The sequence below is a fragment of the Palaemon carinicauda genome, chromosome 22, assembly GCF_036898095.1.
Source record: "Palaemon carinicauda isolate YSFRI2023 chromosome 22, ASM3689809v2, whole genome shotgun sequence".
Lineage (NCBI taxonomy): Eukaryota > Metazoa > Arthropoda > Malacostraca > Decapoda > Palaemonidae > Palaemon > Palaemon carinicauda.
The window spans coordinates 18,782,858-18,797,350 of record NC_090746.1 but is presented as its reverse complement, the minus strand read 5'-3'; the positions used below and the strand labels follow the sequence as shown (position 1 = coordinate 18,797,350).

At 35.4% G+C, this 14,493-nt stretch overlaps 1 protein-coding gene across 1 annotated transcript in view; it reads right to left on the bottom strand.

Annotated features, from left to right (window-relative positions):
* LOC137615810 (uncharacterized) overlaps positions 1–10,985 on the bottom strand; it is a 208,782-nt gene extending 197,797 nt beyond the window's left edge. Inside the window, exon 1 of the mRNA XM_068345501.1 lies at positions 9,922–10,985. Within this exon, the coding sequence (XP_068201602.1) occupies positions 9,922–10,414 (493 nt within the window). The 5' untranslated portion in view covers positions 10,415–10,985. The remainder of the gene's footprint in view (positions 1–9,921) is intronic.
* Positions 10,986–14,493: the final 3,508 nt, after the last annotated feature.

Below are 14,493 nucleotides of genomic sequence, written 5' to 3'. Positions count from 1 at the left end.
AAATGAATAAACTACAAGAGAAGTAATAACAATCAAAATAAATTATTTCAAGAACAGTAACAACATTAGATTATATCTAAAATTATGAAAACTTGAAAAAAACAACAACAAAGAAGAAGAGAAATAAGAGGCAACAGCATACCTGAGTGTACCCTCAAGCAAGAGAACTCTTAATCCAAGACAGTGGAAGGCCATGGCACAGAGGTTATGGCACTACCTAAGACCAGAAAACAATGGGTTGATTTAGGAGCGTCCTTCTCCTAGAAGAGCTGCTTACCATAGCTAAAGGGTCTCTTATACCATTACCAAGAGGAAAACACCACTGAACGATTAAAGTGCAGTAGTTAACCCCTTGAGCGAAGAGAATTATTTGGTAATTTCAAAGTTATCAAGTGTATGAAGATAGAGGAGTATGTGGAAAGAATAGACCAGACTATTCGGTGTATGTAAATACAAAATGAGCCGTAACCAGAGAGAGAGAGAGATATCCAATGCAGTACTGTCTGGCCAGTCAAAGGACCTAATAACACACTAGCGGTATCTCTCAACCTACTACCTAATAAGCTTCAAGTGTATATAAGCTAACAGACACAATATTAAAATGAGGGTGTTATTGAGGAATCTCTCACTAAGTGGAACTGTAAACCTTAAAAGTATTTATTACAAATATTATTACAGAACCCTGATTTGACTGTATTCATACTTTGGGGGAATTGTAGTTTGACGATACGACTACTCAGATTTTTGTAGGATTATAGGAGTTTTTAAAATTGTACTTGATATCTGTTTAATAATATTTGTGACATTAAATTCACTCCAGTAAATAATATCTTGGAAAACTATTTAGGAGTTTGAAGTATGTATGTGTTGTACGAGTTACTTAAGCCATTTTTAGCATAACTAAATTAATGAACAAGTAATTAAGAGAACATTTTTGGGAAATATAAATTCTTTAGAGCTTTTGAGTTTTTCGCTATGTAGTCATTGCTTCGTATATAAAAAATCTCATGGTTCAGAAACAAAACATAAGATTCCAAAAGTTCTTTTATCAAATTAATTCTCCTGAATTTCTCTAAATGGCTGAGAAAAATGAAATAATGATTGCTGTACAAATACAATTATTTTGGAGCTAATCTCGTTAATTGCAGAACTAATGACGTCAACTGAGTTGCTTACGGAGGACAACCTTGTGTTTTGTCATGCAAAGAAACAATTATAATCATAGGTGTAAATTATATTGTACAGCTGTTAAAGGGTTAATGGCTGAATAAATAATAACTGACAAGTAGGATAAAGGAAGCAATTATAAAGTTGAGTTTTAAATGTGTTACTTTTGCCACATAAAGAAACAAAAGTACAAAATGCCTACCAAGGAACATAGCCCTACAGAGTAAATAATGTAGTGCATCATAGGGTTACAGAGGAGAACCAGGGGTTCCTTCAATTCACCTACTAACATTTAAAACCATCCCTTCTCCCCTTCCTGGACACACTTCCACCGTCAGCCGGCTGCTCTCCCTCAACGATGCTCCCGGAATATCTCCCCACCTGTCCCCTACCTCCCCACCACTCTCCCTCCACCCACCCACTCTTCCTCCAGCTTCCGCTGTGGTAAGACCTAACAGGTCACTGACCGATCTATGAAAGCGGGTAGTTAATGAAAACTAGGACTTCATATTGATTTTATTTTTATTTTTCCCGAGTCTATCAGGAGACGATCGATTGTACGTAAGATTTGTTTTAAATGACCTTTGCAGAGAGCCAAAGACTAAAAAGTGTGTGTAATAAAATAAACGGAGTTATATTACCATTACGTCTGGAATTGAATGAAACAATTTTCCAGTTGAACTTAAATTCTACTGCATTAAGTAGTGTTGAAAGGTGGTAAGATCTCTTCGTTATGATATATTAAGGGTGAATTTTACGTTACAACCTGCCTTTTAGTTATGAGTTTATTTTTATATCAGTTAGTGTATTCCGTTAATTAGTGGAAAACAACGCCCACTTGCATCATGGTAAAGATATACTATTTTTGGATTATGGTGAATATACTCTGGTAAAGATGATCTGCATTAATTTTTTGTTATTTTTTATGCTAAGGTTACTGCAGTGTACTTGTTATTACTGCAGGTTACAGGCAATGACAGAGGATATATATGGATTTCATATGAAGCTCTGTTTTTTTATTATGCTATTATTGGGAACTAATTACATGGAGAAAATATGATTGACATTTAACCCTCATCACTTTGCCTGGATTAACTAAAGCTAGATCTCTCTCTCTCTCTCTCTCTCTCTCTCTCTCTCTCTCTCTCTCTCTCTCTCTGGTTCATAACTTGGACAACGTGATAGAGAAAGATTTAGTTTAGAAGATCAGTAACCTAATTGGCCGTTGCCTTTTTAAGTCTCATTGTTGCAGCTCAAATATATGTGTAATCAATCTGCAAATCTATATATATATATATATATATATATATATATATATATATATATATATATATATATATATATATATATCCAGAAGAACCACAGGGAAAATGAAAATACGGAATATACACTTAAGTCCTGACTAGTTTCGTGTTACTTCCTCTGAGGAAGTAACACGAAACTAGTCAGGACTTAAGTGTATATTCCGTATTTTCATTTTCCCTGTGGTTCTTCTGCATCTTAGCATCACGTTTTCCTGTGATTTTTACGCATATATATATATATATATATATATATATATATATATATATATATATATATATATATATATATATATATATATATATATATATATATAGCAATTAATTATCTAGTTTAATAGCAACGCATAACTTATGTCTATCCAAACTTATAAATTTCTCTTAAAAATTATGAAAATTTATTTTATAGAGTTGATCATCCACTTTCATGCTCTACTGACGAAGAGTGATTTTGACGTCGGTTGACTTCAAGCGTTTGCTGACGTACGGCCAGCTTAATCTACGCGCGTACATTTTTCAATCCATTTAACAGACTTCTCCCCCTCCCCTCCCCTTCTCATTTGAAGGGTGAGTGAAGGGAAAAGCAGCAGCTCTCTGATCAAGTCTATCACTAAATACTGTGATCTTTCAGACTGTCTGCATTACGATCCCTACCTATACCAGACGAATTAAGTTTTTTTCCGCGAAGAATTCTAGATTTTAGTCTTTCTTTTTCACTACTTACTAACACCGGACAAAAAGTTAAAAAAAATATATGCACCTCTTAATTTCCGGACCACCATTATATTTGAGACAAATTACAGATTGCTCTTCTCACGAGATTATTCACAGCCCTCTTAATAATGGAGAAATTCCTTAACAAAGATGTCATCTCAGCTCAATAAATGCCAAATAACTAGGACTTAATCTGGAAAGTCGATAAACGGTAGGGCCAATTTTCCCTGCAAATGAGAAATCGATGAGAGGAAGTTTCCCGGCAGATGATAGCACAGAGGAAATTGTTCTTCATAACGAGGCAATGAACGAGAGGCTGTAAAAGCTCTTCCGTATGAGAATTTCCTCGCAAACTTTGTCTTTAAATTAGGCAAATATGTTGCGCATTTTCTAGATTACGGAATGAAATGGCCTTAAAGTATTTTTGTAGTTTTTATAAACGAAATTTCTTTTATAATAATAAAATATGTTAGATATTAAATTGATTAATTTTTTAAGTGTTGTAGCTGTTATTATTCATCCACGGCTAAAGTAATAGGGAATGTTTATTGGCAAGTTCCAGTATATTTTCCCTTAGTTGATACCCAAGTAAGAAATCTCCTTACTTTGTCTTGGTCACGATTTTTTAAGTAGCCTATTTAGACTATTGTATAGAGACTTCAATGATAACTATCTCCTAAAATACTTAGTAAGAACACATTATGATTATCGTGAAATTTAGTGGTCTTCCTTTCCAGCTCTCTGCTAGGAGTTGCCTCTCTTTTTTCAAGTTTCACTTTTTACACACATCCACACAGAGAGAGAGAGAGAGAGAGAGAGAGAGAGAGAGAGAGAGAGAGAGAGAGAGAGAGTCTTCCAGTAATTTAAATTCACTCTTGTTCCTATTATTATTATTGCCATTCCCATACAGAGTAAGCAGCAAGATTAATATCACTGTCGTGGATTAAAATTCTATGCAAAACTTTTCTGCAAGATAAATTGCTTTAAGTTGGGCAATTATGTACTAAAAATATATAGCAAAGAAAAATCTATCATCCCGTAAGAATGAAATCACGCAAGCAAAACTACCACAAGCAAACAGCTTGACAATGCTCATGTCTAAAATCCAGTACTTTATGACTCGAAAAGACGTGTGGACCTCTTTCACACAATTCACGGGTCCGGATCTAGTGTGCATGCGGGAATTTGCAAATTGCTTGTGTATTTACTTGAAGCGAACAATCTTCAAACTATTCGCTCGAATGCTTTTGAAGAATACGCATAATGTTCTGAAGTGTTATTATTATTGGATTAATGTGCCTCGAGAAATATGTTTCGTCTAAATTAATTTTTTTTCATGTTAGTTTTGGTGTAATTTTCAGTCTTGCTAAAACGTTCAATGTTAATGCTAGACCTCTGTTACAACGTAACAAAAGAGGAAGAAAATGCATGAAAATGGTGCTTGATAAAGAGAAGTTGCCAGTATCTGTCTTTGATATATTTCAGACTGAATCGAATTCTATTTCTTTTGATGAATATTTAGATATTTCAGATGTGCAGAAGTATTAAGTCAAGTTGCCAGTACCTAAAAGACAGAATGTATTCAATAAACAAAGTGTAGTAGTGCACTAAATGTAGCCTTCCAATATACCGAATGGGTACATTTTGTTCATGTGGTTTATTGGACATGCTTTGTCTAATTTATAGCCTATATTCGGTATATTGGGTACACATGTTTTTATATTAGCTCGATTTTATGATGGTTACATTGTTTACAATAGCTAAAGTTTCTATTTTAGTTGTGCGCAATTTAATCATTGGGTACTTTTTGTTCGTTGGAAAAATTTTGAGCATAGTTTAGATTTCATTCATTGGGTAATGTTTACCAATAGGAAAAATGTCTATCGAGATAAGACCATAATAACATTAGTCAGAATTTAGAAAGCCTGTCATTACGAAAAATAGAAACTCGGGAAGAATCTTTGCTGCATTTTAGATATGAGAATTTTAGGATGCTCCAGATATTCACTAGTTTCAGAAATTACAGGACACTAATAATGTTATTCATCCATGTAATTTATAATGAATCCAGCTGATTAAAGATCCTGTAACTTTAATTACGATCAGACATTTGTGCCTAAGGAGAGGAAGACAGAAGAAACTTAGATATATGGTAAGAAACTGATGTCTGAAAGAAAAGGCTGTAATATCCTGGCAGTGTGGGAGACCCTGCAATACTGCAGTGTGCGTAGGGTGTTCGACGCTCTGCTTAGGTGTATGAAGCGACCAATGTTGCGTAAGCTCCTCACATTGGGGTACATCGACGATTCGGCTATTAAAGTAGAAATTTGAGTGAGTAGGGCTATTGTGGAAACGGTTTGATGTTTGGAACCTGTCACAATTGTCTATCAACTTCTTGGCTTCGAGAAATATTTTCCAAACGAAAGGCAATTCTCTCTCTCTCTCTCTCTCTCTCTCTCTCTCTCTCTCTCTCTCTCTCTCTCTCTCTCTCTCTCTCTATATATATATATATATATATATAATATATATATATTATATATATATATATATAGTTATGTCAATGTAATTTAAGTACGGTACTCTTAAAATATCAAAATAATATTTGGTCGAAGGCTTTCCTATTTTTTTTTTATCTTAGTAAGAGTTTGACTTACTTTGAAGCATTTTTCTCCATCTGCAATAGACCAAGTGTGCCATCTGTCTGCCCCTCTTCAGTCGATATGGTTTTACCTCCAGGTTTCTTTTACCCGACAGAGGCGAAGTTTCCTTGGGTTTTTCCAAAAGATGGCCCATCATTTTGGGCAAAGGTGTTATCCACTTTCTAAATCCAGCCGTATAGAGTTTTTTGCATATTTAAGAAATTTGGTAAATAGTTAAGGGTCAACAATGTCCTTCTCTTAGGTAATAAACATTGTATGGATTTGAGCTCATTAACTAAATTCCTTTTGTTCGTCACATTTTTTAAATCTGAGGCTTAGCTAACTTTTCAATGTTCTCTTTTTATTTTGATAATCTTCACACACAAACCATTATAGTTTGTAAGGTGCCCTTCCTCACCTGGTTAACACGAAACAACATGCACAGCACACCGGTATTTAAATGCTTTTAATATATAATTTATGTGAAATAAATTGATTGAATACTTTTTGAAAATGGAAACACGCCACCAATTTACCGATTTCCGATTTCGCTCTACTGATCATAATTCTAGTTGCTTCGTCTATAAGATCTTATGAAATGCATTTTAAGTCATTTTAGCACACAGTAAAACGTGCAGAATTAACCTTATGCTTCCATTTCAGTTACTAGTTATAAATGCACATACACAGACTCTTAACCGTAACCTGCACAGCCTACTTCAACCACAACACTGACAGTTATGCACTATCAGCAAGAACCCCGCGCAAATGACCTGATACCTGGATTTGTTTGTTTTAGCATTAATGATAACGCGCAAATGGCCCTCCTACTTCTTCCCACTCTTGAATTTGGACATTATTGTACGTTGTGATAACACAAATATTATTTGACATTATGTATTGTCTTTTCGTTGTTCATTAATTGGTCGTCAAAACTGTTGATGATACTTGTTGGCTAAGTTGCTTCTCTCTCTCTCTCTCTCTCTCTCTCTCTCTCTCTCTCTCTCATGCATCAGCTGTGCAATCTTCAGTTTCATTCTTTGATTTCCTTTATTGATGATCAACGCCATTCAGTACACTTCCGTGTTTACTTTGTCGCTACATCTTTCCGTGCTATCAGGTTAGCTTTCCCCTTCTTATCTTTTCCTTGTATCTCTTACGCGGACGCTCACACGCTGTTTATTGTAGGGTCCTCTGCTTATCTGATGGGTGCTGGTATACATACTATAATCACAGAGGAGGAAGAAAGACTAACCCTTGAGTCTGTGTTGGATACACATCCGCATTTGTCATTGAAAATTGAATTTGATTTTAGTTATATTATTTTTCGTGGTTCTTTTATTATACCCTCTATTCCAAATAGTAGTGAAAGATGAGAGAAACTGATATAATTTAACAGATTATTAAAGTAAATTTTGAGAATTAATTGTTGGATATTTTATTGCCTTCAGTAAAAGCAGATAGGATTATTCTTTTGAATTTCCCATAGTCATGTGTGATGTGTAACCGTAAATGAATAATGCACTTGATTTTATCTCTCTCTCTCTCTCTCTCTCTCTCTCTCTCTCTCTCTCTCTCTCTCTCTCTCTCTCTCTCTCCACTACATATACACACATGTACATGCATATATATTTACTCTGAAAATTTATGATTGTGTGGTGCAGAGCGAATGCTTAATGAATAATATCCCAAAATAACATACGAAAAAAGAGACGAGGTGAATGAATGTGGAGGATTAAATGGAGGCATATCTGAGTGATGGAAGAATTCAATGGTTAATTTAAAGTTGAGTGCTTAAGAAAGGCGATTACGGGTTTAACAAAGGAAAGACGCTATGAGTTGATGGGATTTCAAGAATTGCTGTTCAATATTCTTATGAATGGAAGAACCTGTGAAATAAGGGGAAGAAGACTTTTGCGGTAAGTGCAGTGTTGTGGGATGAATATGGGAGAAGTAATTGCAGGTGATATAGTACTGATTTGGAAAAGCAAGGAAAAAATAGAGAGGATAATATAAATGATTTAAATAATGAGGATATATTATTAGAATTAGCTGATTGGTTGAGGTGTTTGGGATTAAATGATGATGTTAGGATGAGAGAAGAGCAGTCTCAGAATAGGGAGAGCATGAACGGTAAGTGTGTGAGAGAAAGATGGTGAAACTGTTACCGATTATGAAAGCCAATAGTGCTGGGGTGTATGAGCCCACGTATGTTTGTGGAAGTGAAATTGTTAATGTGTATAATAGATAAAAGTTTCGAGCCTTTGCGATAAACTCTTTGGGTGGTATATGTATCGTAACAAAAAAGTAATGTTTTTAACTGTCTTACTTTTCAAGTTGATGGGATAGATCGAAGTGTTTTATTGAGGGCAATATGAAAAGATTTAGAAAAGACAGATTTATGAAGAGTATTATTCTGAAACACTTGGATTGGGTGGTAGAGAAAGCCATAGAAATGGCATTTTGAAAGGTTGGGCAATATTAACCAGGAAGCACGAGAGGGTATGCAAGGTAGAGGTGCATGACCAGGTGGGCGAGTTGAAGTTTTTGTCTGCTGGTGGGGGGATGGGAGCTTGTTCCATGCGCTACAGACAAACCTTGGTGAATTAATTGGTTTATGATATGGAACCTTCATATCCGCTTATCAGCTGGAAAAGGATGGATATACCTGTGGCCATTAGGGAGTGCGGTGTAATGTTAGAATATATAGTCGATTCCTTTTATCCAGATTCTTGATGTCAAGAGAACATTTTTCCCATGATTAAAGAATTAAATAGTAAATAACAAATTAATAAATGTTATCTGCTGAGAACTTTTGCAAGGACTGAAAATATATTTTGTTAAAGCGTTAGTTTAGCTTCAGGTTAATAATTAAATTGAATACTTAAAATACTTAAATTTTGGCCTTTTAGAATATTATCCTTGGGTATTCTTTTAATATTAGTTTAACTTGGTAGTGATCTGAAACGAGACTGTTAAAAACTGATTTTATATCATATGATTTTAATACGTAGTAGTTTAACTTAGGGTCGAGTTCTTTATCTAACAGTTATGAGACTAGAGTAACTTTTAACCCAATTTTGTATCATCTGGTAATCAAAAGAATTTAAATGCTGCACATAAAGACTACTACTATTTGTCATACGGAAAACTTCCCTCATTCTTCGAGAATCCTTTTTTTCCACAACTCGACGAGTTTGTTTTATTCCGGAATGAGAACCTCGTTTTTTATTGAAAATTTCAACCGCGGCAGTCACTAGAGTATTGTCTATTAAAATGTTGGTCTCTCACGACCTTCGAATTGTATTTATGATTGATAAAAGAAATATAACTTCTGTGTGAGAGAGTGGTGGTCTATCCTCGTCATGCATGTTGAATTATGGATTGATGCATTGGTTTAAAGCATCTTAATCAAATAAAACTGATTGAGGATGAGATGAAAGATACTTAATTTCGAGAAAATATCATAAATGGTTGACAATCAAATATACTTGAAGATTTCTGTACTTACATTCTAGAAGTTGGTAAAGGAATATTTAAGAAGTATATTGTAAGGGGTTATGTCTAATAATAATGTGGACATTTAGGTAAAATAGTGCAGCTCTTCCAAAATTACGTAAATGCTTTGTCTTTGGGGGAAAAAATATTTTCTCAAGAGTTTGTTACTGAAAGGTGTAAATCAGCAAAAGGTAAAAAGTTTAAGCAGAAATTGACGTTAGGATGGTGATTAATATAATGCTACCATGTACGATTATATCGAGATATAAAACTTTTGTTCATTGTATATATGAAAAGGCAAAGGATATTGCCTACGTTCAGTGATATTTTCAAATGGTTATCTTTTGATAATACTCAAGATTATTGACATTTAATGATTGTGTACGTTCAAGTATGAAAAGCATACATTTAAAAAAATGTGAACTATGAATTTTTTAATTTCTCATTCAAAATATATGTAATGAAGATAAAGAAGTCGATATGCAGTGTTTATACAGTTGAGAGAATATTTAAGAATTACCATTGTAAATTTCGTTTTAGACATTTGGGCGAACTTAAACCGAAAATGTAAACTATAACTTCACATTTTATAGGAGACTGACCTTTTTTGGCCCTTGGTCTGGAGGTATTAGGAGTTGGAGAATCTGAGACCTCTTTTTTAATCTCATCCCTGACTTCGTGGGCGCTGCTCTTTTTCTTCTTGCTCCCTTTCGTCGAGATAGATATAGTTCCAGTAGGACTCTGAAGTATAGAAATGCAAGTGCCGTGCAAGGATGTTCGGATCGGTGCCCCGGCTACCAATCCTTGCCCAGTGTTTACGGTGATGCTCGACGCCGAAGCCGTGGACGGGCTCGGCGACACTCTGAACTCATGGGCATGATGCTCAAACCCTGGCTTTCTGATGTAAGCAGGCTCTGACGATGTGCTGGACGCTCCGGGTGAACTGACACTTTCATACCCAAAGTCTTGGGAGTCGAATTCGGATACGGAGATCCTTCTGCCCGCGAACAGGTCCTCCCCGTCATCCTCTGAAACATCCTTGCCTGGAGGAGACGGCGAGGGAGTGCGAGGTTTCCGCTTGGCACTCATGTTCATCTAAGCAATTTTACTGAACGGCACCCACGCCCATCACATCAACGGCTATGTAAAAGGAATTGTAGTTTATTAAACCACTCAACGATCCCTTACAAGTTAGGAACGGAATCACATAAGGCCACTTGTCCGAATGTGTTTCTGAGGGGCATCTCATTCTGAGCAGTTTTTTTCTTGCATGGTTGAATAGAAACTGAACCCTTTGAATTATAAAAGAACGGCGTTACTCCCTTATTGCTGACAATCTAGCTTTAGGGTTCTTGAATTATTGCATGAAAGAAGATAAAGTTTAATACCAAGCTTAACCCGAGTTTTCCGTCCCTTGTTTTTGTTTTGTTACTATAGCATCTCAGTGAATGAGACTAAGGCACATGGTGATCCTGACAGCACATGAATTCAATAACGGGATTTCTTTTGTTTATTCGTAATATCTTAGGACACCAGCACGTTTCACAAACTAAACTTTTAACTGATATCACTGCACAAGTCACGTCTTCTGTCTATGCTTGCATGAATAAATTATCACAGCCTCTGAGATTAATTAAAGTTGTTTCACTTTCACCGTCAGTGAAGGGGCATAGTACACCTACCACCTTTGAAACAGGGCAAACTTCAACTGAACCATTTCTCTAAAAGTTAAGTGCACGGTTTGTTTACACGTTGCTAACGTCGTTGCTATGGCTGACGTCACGGCCTTGTTCGCTGGTCATTGGTCGCCACCAGCAGGTGTTTGTCGTCTGCGGTATGATTCTTCCTTTCTACCTAAGGTGTTCTTATCGATTTATAAATGTTAGTTTTCTTCTATTTTGCTGTTTTTGTTCTCATATATCCTCTACATTCAATTAACAAGAACTTTTTAAAGACTACAGGATCTTAAGTGTTACGCTGGATTTGTAGGTAATGCGTACGCTGCGTCAATAAAAGCCGATACGAGTCCAGTGCTCCCGTAGGTAATCGTTTAAACAATGCAGCGGCCAATGACTATAAAGTTAAAAGTTTATCCATGTAATGATTGGATGTTATACTTCAGAGTCATCTAGCAGAAACCTGATGATATTCTGACATTCACTCCTATCAAAAGTATACATACCATTACGTGTATTCTTATTGGCAAAGTACCAAAACGTCCTTCAACGTTTCGGCTAGTTGAAAACAGTTTCTGAACATCTCTCGCATGAAAATTAGATATGCTTTAATGATTAAATGTTACAGTAATTATGTACTTAGGGAAAATTGAGAATTTTTAAATTCTTATCAATGTTTCTACAGGTTAATCTTTAATATCAGATTGTACTTTTGATAATTGTATTAAAGAATGTACTAAGATCAGTGTTTTGCTAGATTATTTGTAGGTAATTAATGTTTCGAATATTTTCTATTTTTTACGTCACTTCTAGTTGTAAAGGGCTATTCTCTCTCTCTCTCTCTCTCTCTCTCTCTCTCTCTCTCTCTCTCTCTCTCTCTCTCTCTCTCTCTCTATTCATATTGCCTTTGTTAGTGTGCTCTTTGCATTGTTACCTTTTCCATTTGGTCTTGTTCTAAACACTGACATCATTCCTTCATCTTACGGGGATGCTCATCCTGACCACGGTAAAAAAAAACTTGTACCCGTATAATAGATCGAATACTACGTTGTAACCCTTATATTATATCCCTACTGGTAAAGGAAACTTCTGCATTGAAGACTAAGAATGACTATATTATTCATCCAGATTGTCAAGGATCAACAGTTATGTAATTAGATTTCAAGTACTATTAACCATAGTAAATTTCAAATTGTTAATTGTTTTGGATCTCTCTCTCTCTCTCTCTCTCTCTCTCTCTCTCTCTCTCTCTCTCTCTCTCTCTCTCAGAATTTCAAAGGTTTTGGGCTGGTTCTTTATTAGAGCTTAATAATCAAGCGTTTCCTCACCTACGGCTTGCTTTCCATATCGTTATGTTAACTATTTATCTGACGGTTTCGCGGACTGGTATTTAGCTCTTAATAAGTTCCGTAGTTTATTCTCCTTAGTCAATTCTCTCATTTAAAGGTTTATCACAATTTCCCAACAATACTCAATTGGTTAGTTGAGATACTACCACTAGAGAGTTATGGGGTCCTTTGACTGGCCAGACAGTACTACATATCATCATTATCTCTGGTTACGGTTCAATTTCCCTTTGCCTGCACTGACACCGAATAGTCTGGCATATTCTTTACAGATTCTCCTCTCTCCTCATACACCTGACAACACTGAGATTACCAAACAATTTTTCTTCACCCAATTGGTTAACTACTGTACTGTAATTATTCAGTGGCTACTTTCCTCTTGGTAAGGGTAGAAGAGACTCTTTAGCTATGGTAAGCAGCTATTCTAGTAGAAGGACACTCCAAAATCAAACCAGTGTTCTCTAGTCTTGGGTAGTGCCATAGCCTCTGTATCATGGTATTCCACTGTCTTGGGTTAGAGTTCTCTTGCTTGAGGGTACATTCCGGCACGCTATTCTATGTAATTTCTCTTTCTATTGTTTTGTTAAAGTATTTATTGTTTATATAGGAAATATTTATTTTAATGTTATTGCCATTCTTAAAATATTTTTTATTTTCTTTTTTTCCTTTCCTCACTGAGCTATTTTCCTTTATGGGGCCCCTGGGCTTATAGCATCCTGCTTTTCCAACTAGGGTTGTAGCCTAGCAAGTAATAATAATAATAATAATAATAATAATAATAATAATAATAATAATAATAATAATAATGTTTTTTGAAGTTGTACGATCAGAGTACCTTAAAGTTTTCCAGATTTTGAGACAAATGATCTATAGTTGTTCTAAGACTTCAATTAGAAAATTTGCATCTCGATCCTCTATCATCTATCTAAAGATTCTTAGGAATCACTAGAATTTTATCTTGAGGCCGATCAAAAGTACAGACCTACATGGCAGGAAATATTCCAATGGCCTTTGTAAGCATCCGTCAAAAGTAATTTTTCTTAGGTAAGCCCAATGCATTTAGTTTCCGATCTGGTACGGCTATTGTTTCAAATTATATTGTCAAAGTAAAGAGTTTGAACCTGCATTTTTTGTGGATGATGGTTCGTATTTTAAATTCAGTGGTTCCGTTTATTTTAAGTGTCCTTCTCACCTATAAAATAGTGACAAAGAAGATAAAACTTTGTTCTAGTCATCAAACCTTAGAACTACACTAACTTCGTACTATTCTATTTGCTGTGATATTATTATTATTATTTTTTTTTTTTTTTTTTTTATGCCCGGAGATCTGCCAGATTCTGATACCAGTCCCGCTGAAGCTCGGTAGTTTCTTGTAGTGCTTGCAACCTCGCCATCAATTTAAGCTTAGGATTGGGGTTTTCAGGGAGCCTATAGGTCTACCTTTTGAGTTCTTGGCAACCATTGCCTGGCCCTCCCTAAGTCGTAGCTTGGGTGGAGAAGGCTGGTCGCTGATCATATGGCATTTTCCTGCTTGCAAGGGCATTGTCACTGCCCCTGTCCTCTGCAATTTATGAACGGCCTTTAAGCCTTATAGATACGCTAACGGCGTACTATTCTATTTTATATGATCTCTTACATTAATCTTAGCTATTTTCTGAGATACTGTCCAATTGTGTGTTCTCCCCTTTATTTTATTGTGTGTCAGATGCTTCTATGTTTTTGCTATCCCATAGTTGATGGGTATTAAATAACTTGCAATCGACCCCATAACATTTTGGAGTTCTATTCTAATTATTACGTGAGCAACGGAAATCCAATAACTTCTTTGTCTTTTTCATTCTTGCTCCCACCGAAACTGGGTAACTTAAGGGTAGTCCATTACCTATGCCATTAGTAGAAGAAAGACAAATGATGAGAACGGAGTTTGCAATGGAAGATGAAATATCATTGGAAGGAGAAAGGATTAATGAGGTAGAATCATTTAAGTGTTCAGGAACTATGATCTCCAATACAGTGTCTTTAGAATTAGTTTAATGAAAGATTGAAAAAAGTAAATAAGACAAAGGCTAGATTTATTTAAGTAAAATTTGGAAATCAAATCGCCTGAAATTACATATAAAAATCAGAATATCAGTTTAGCGAAATCTGTGTT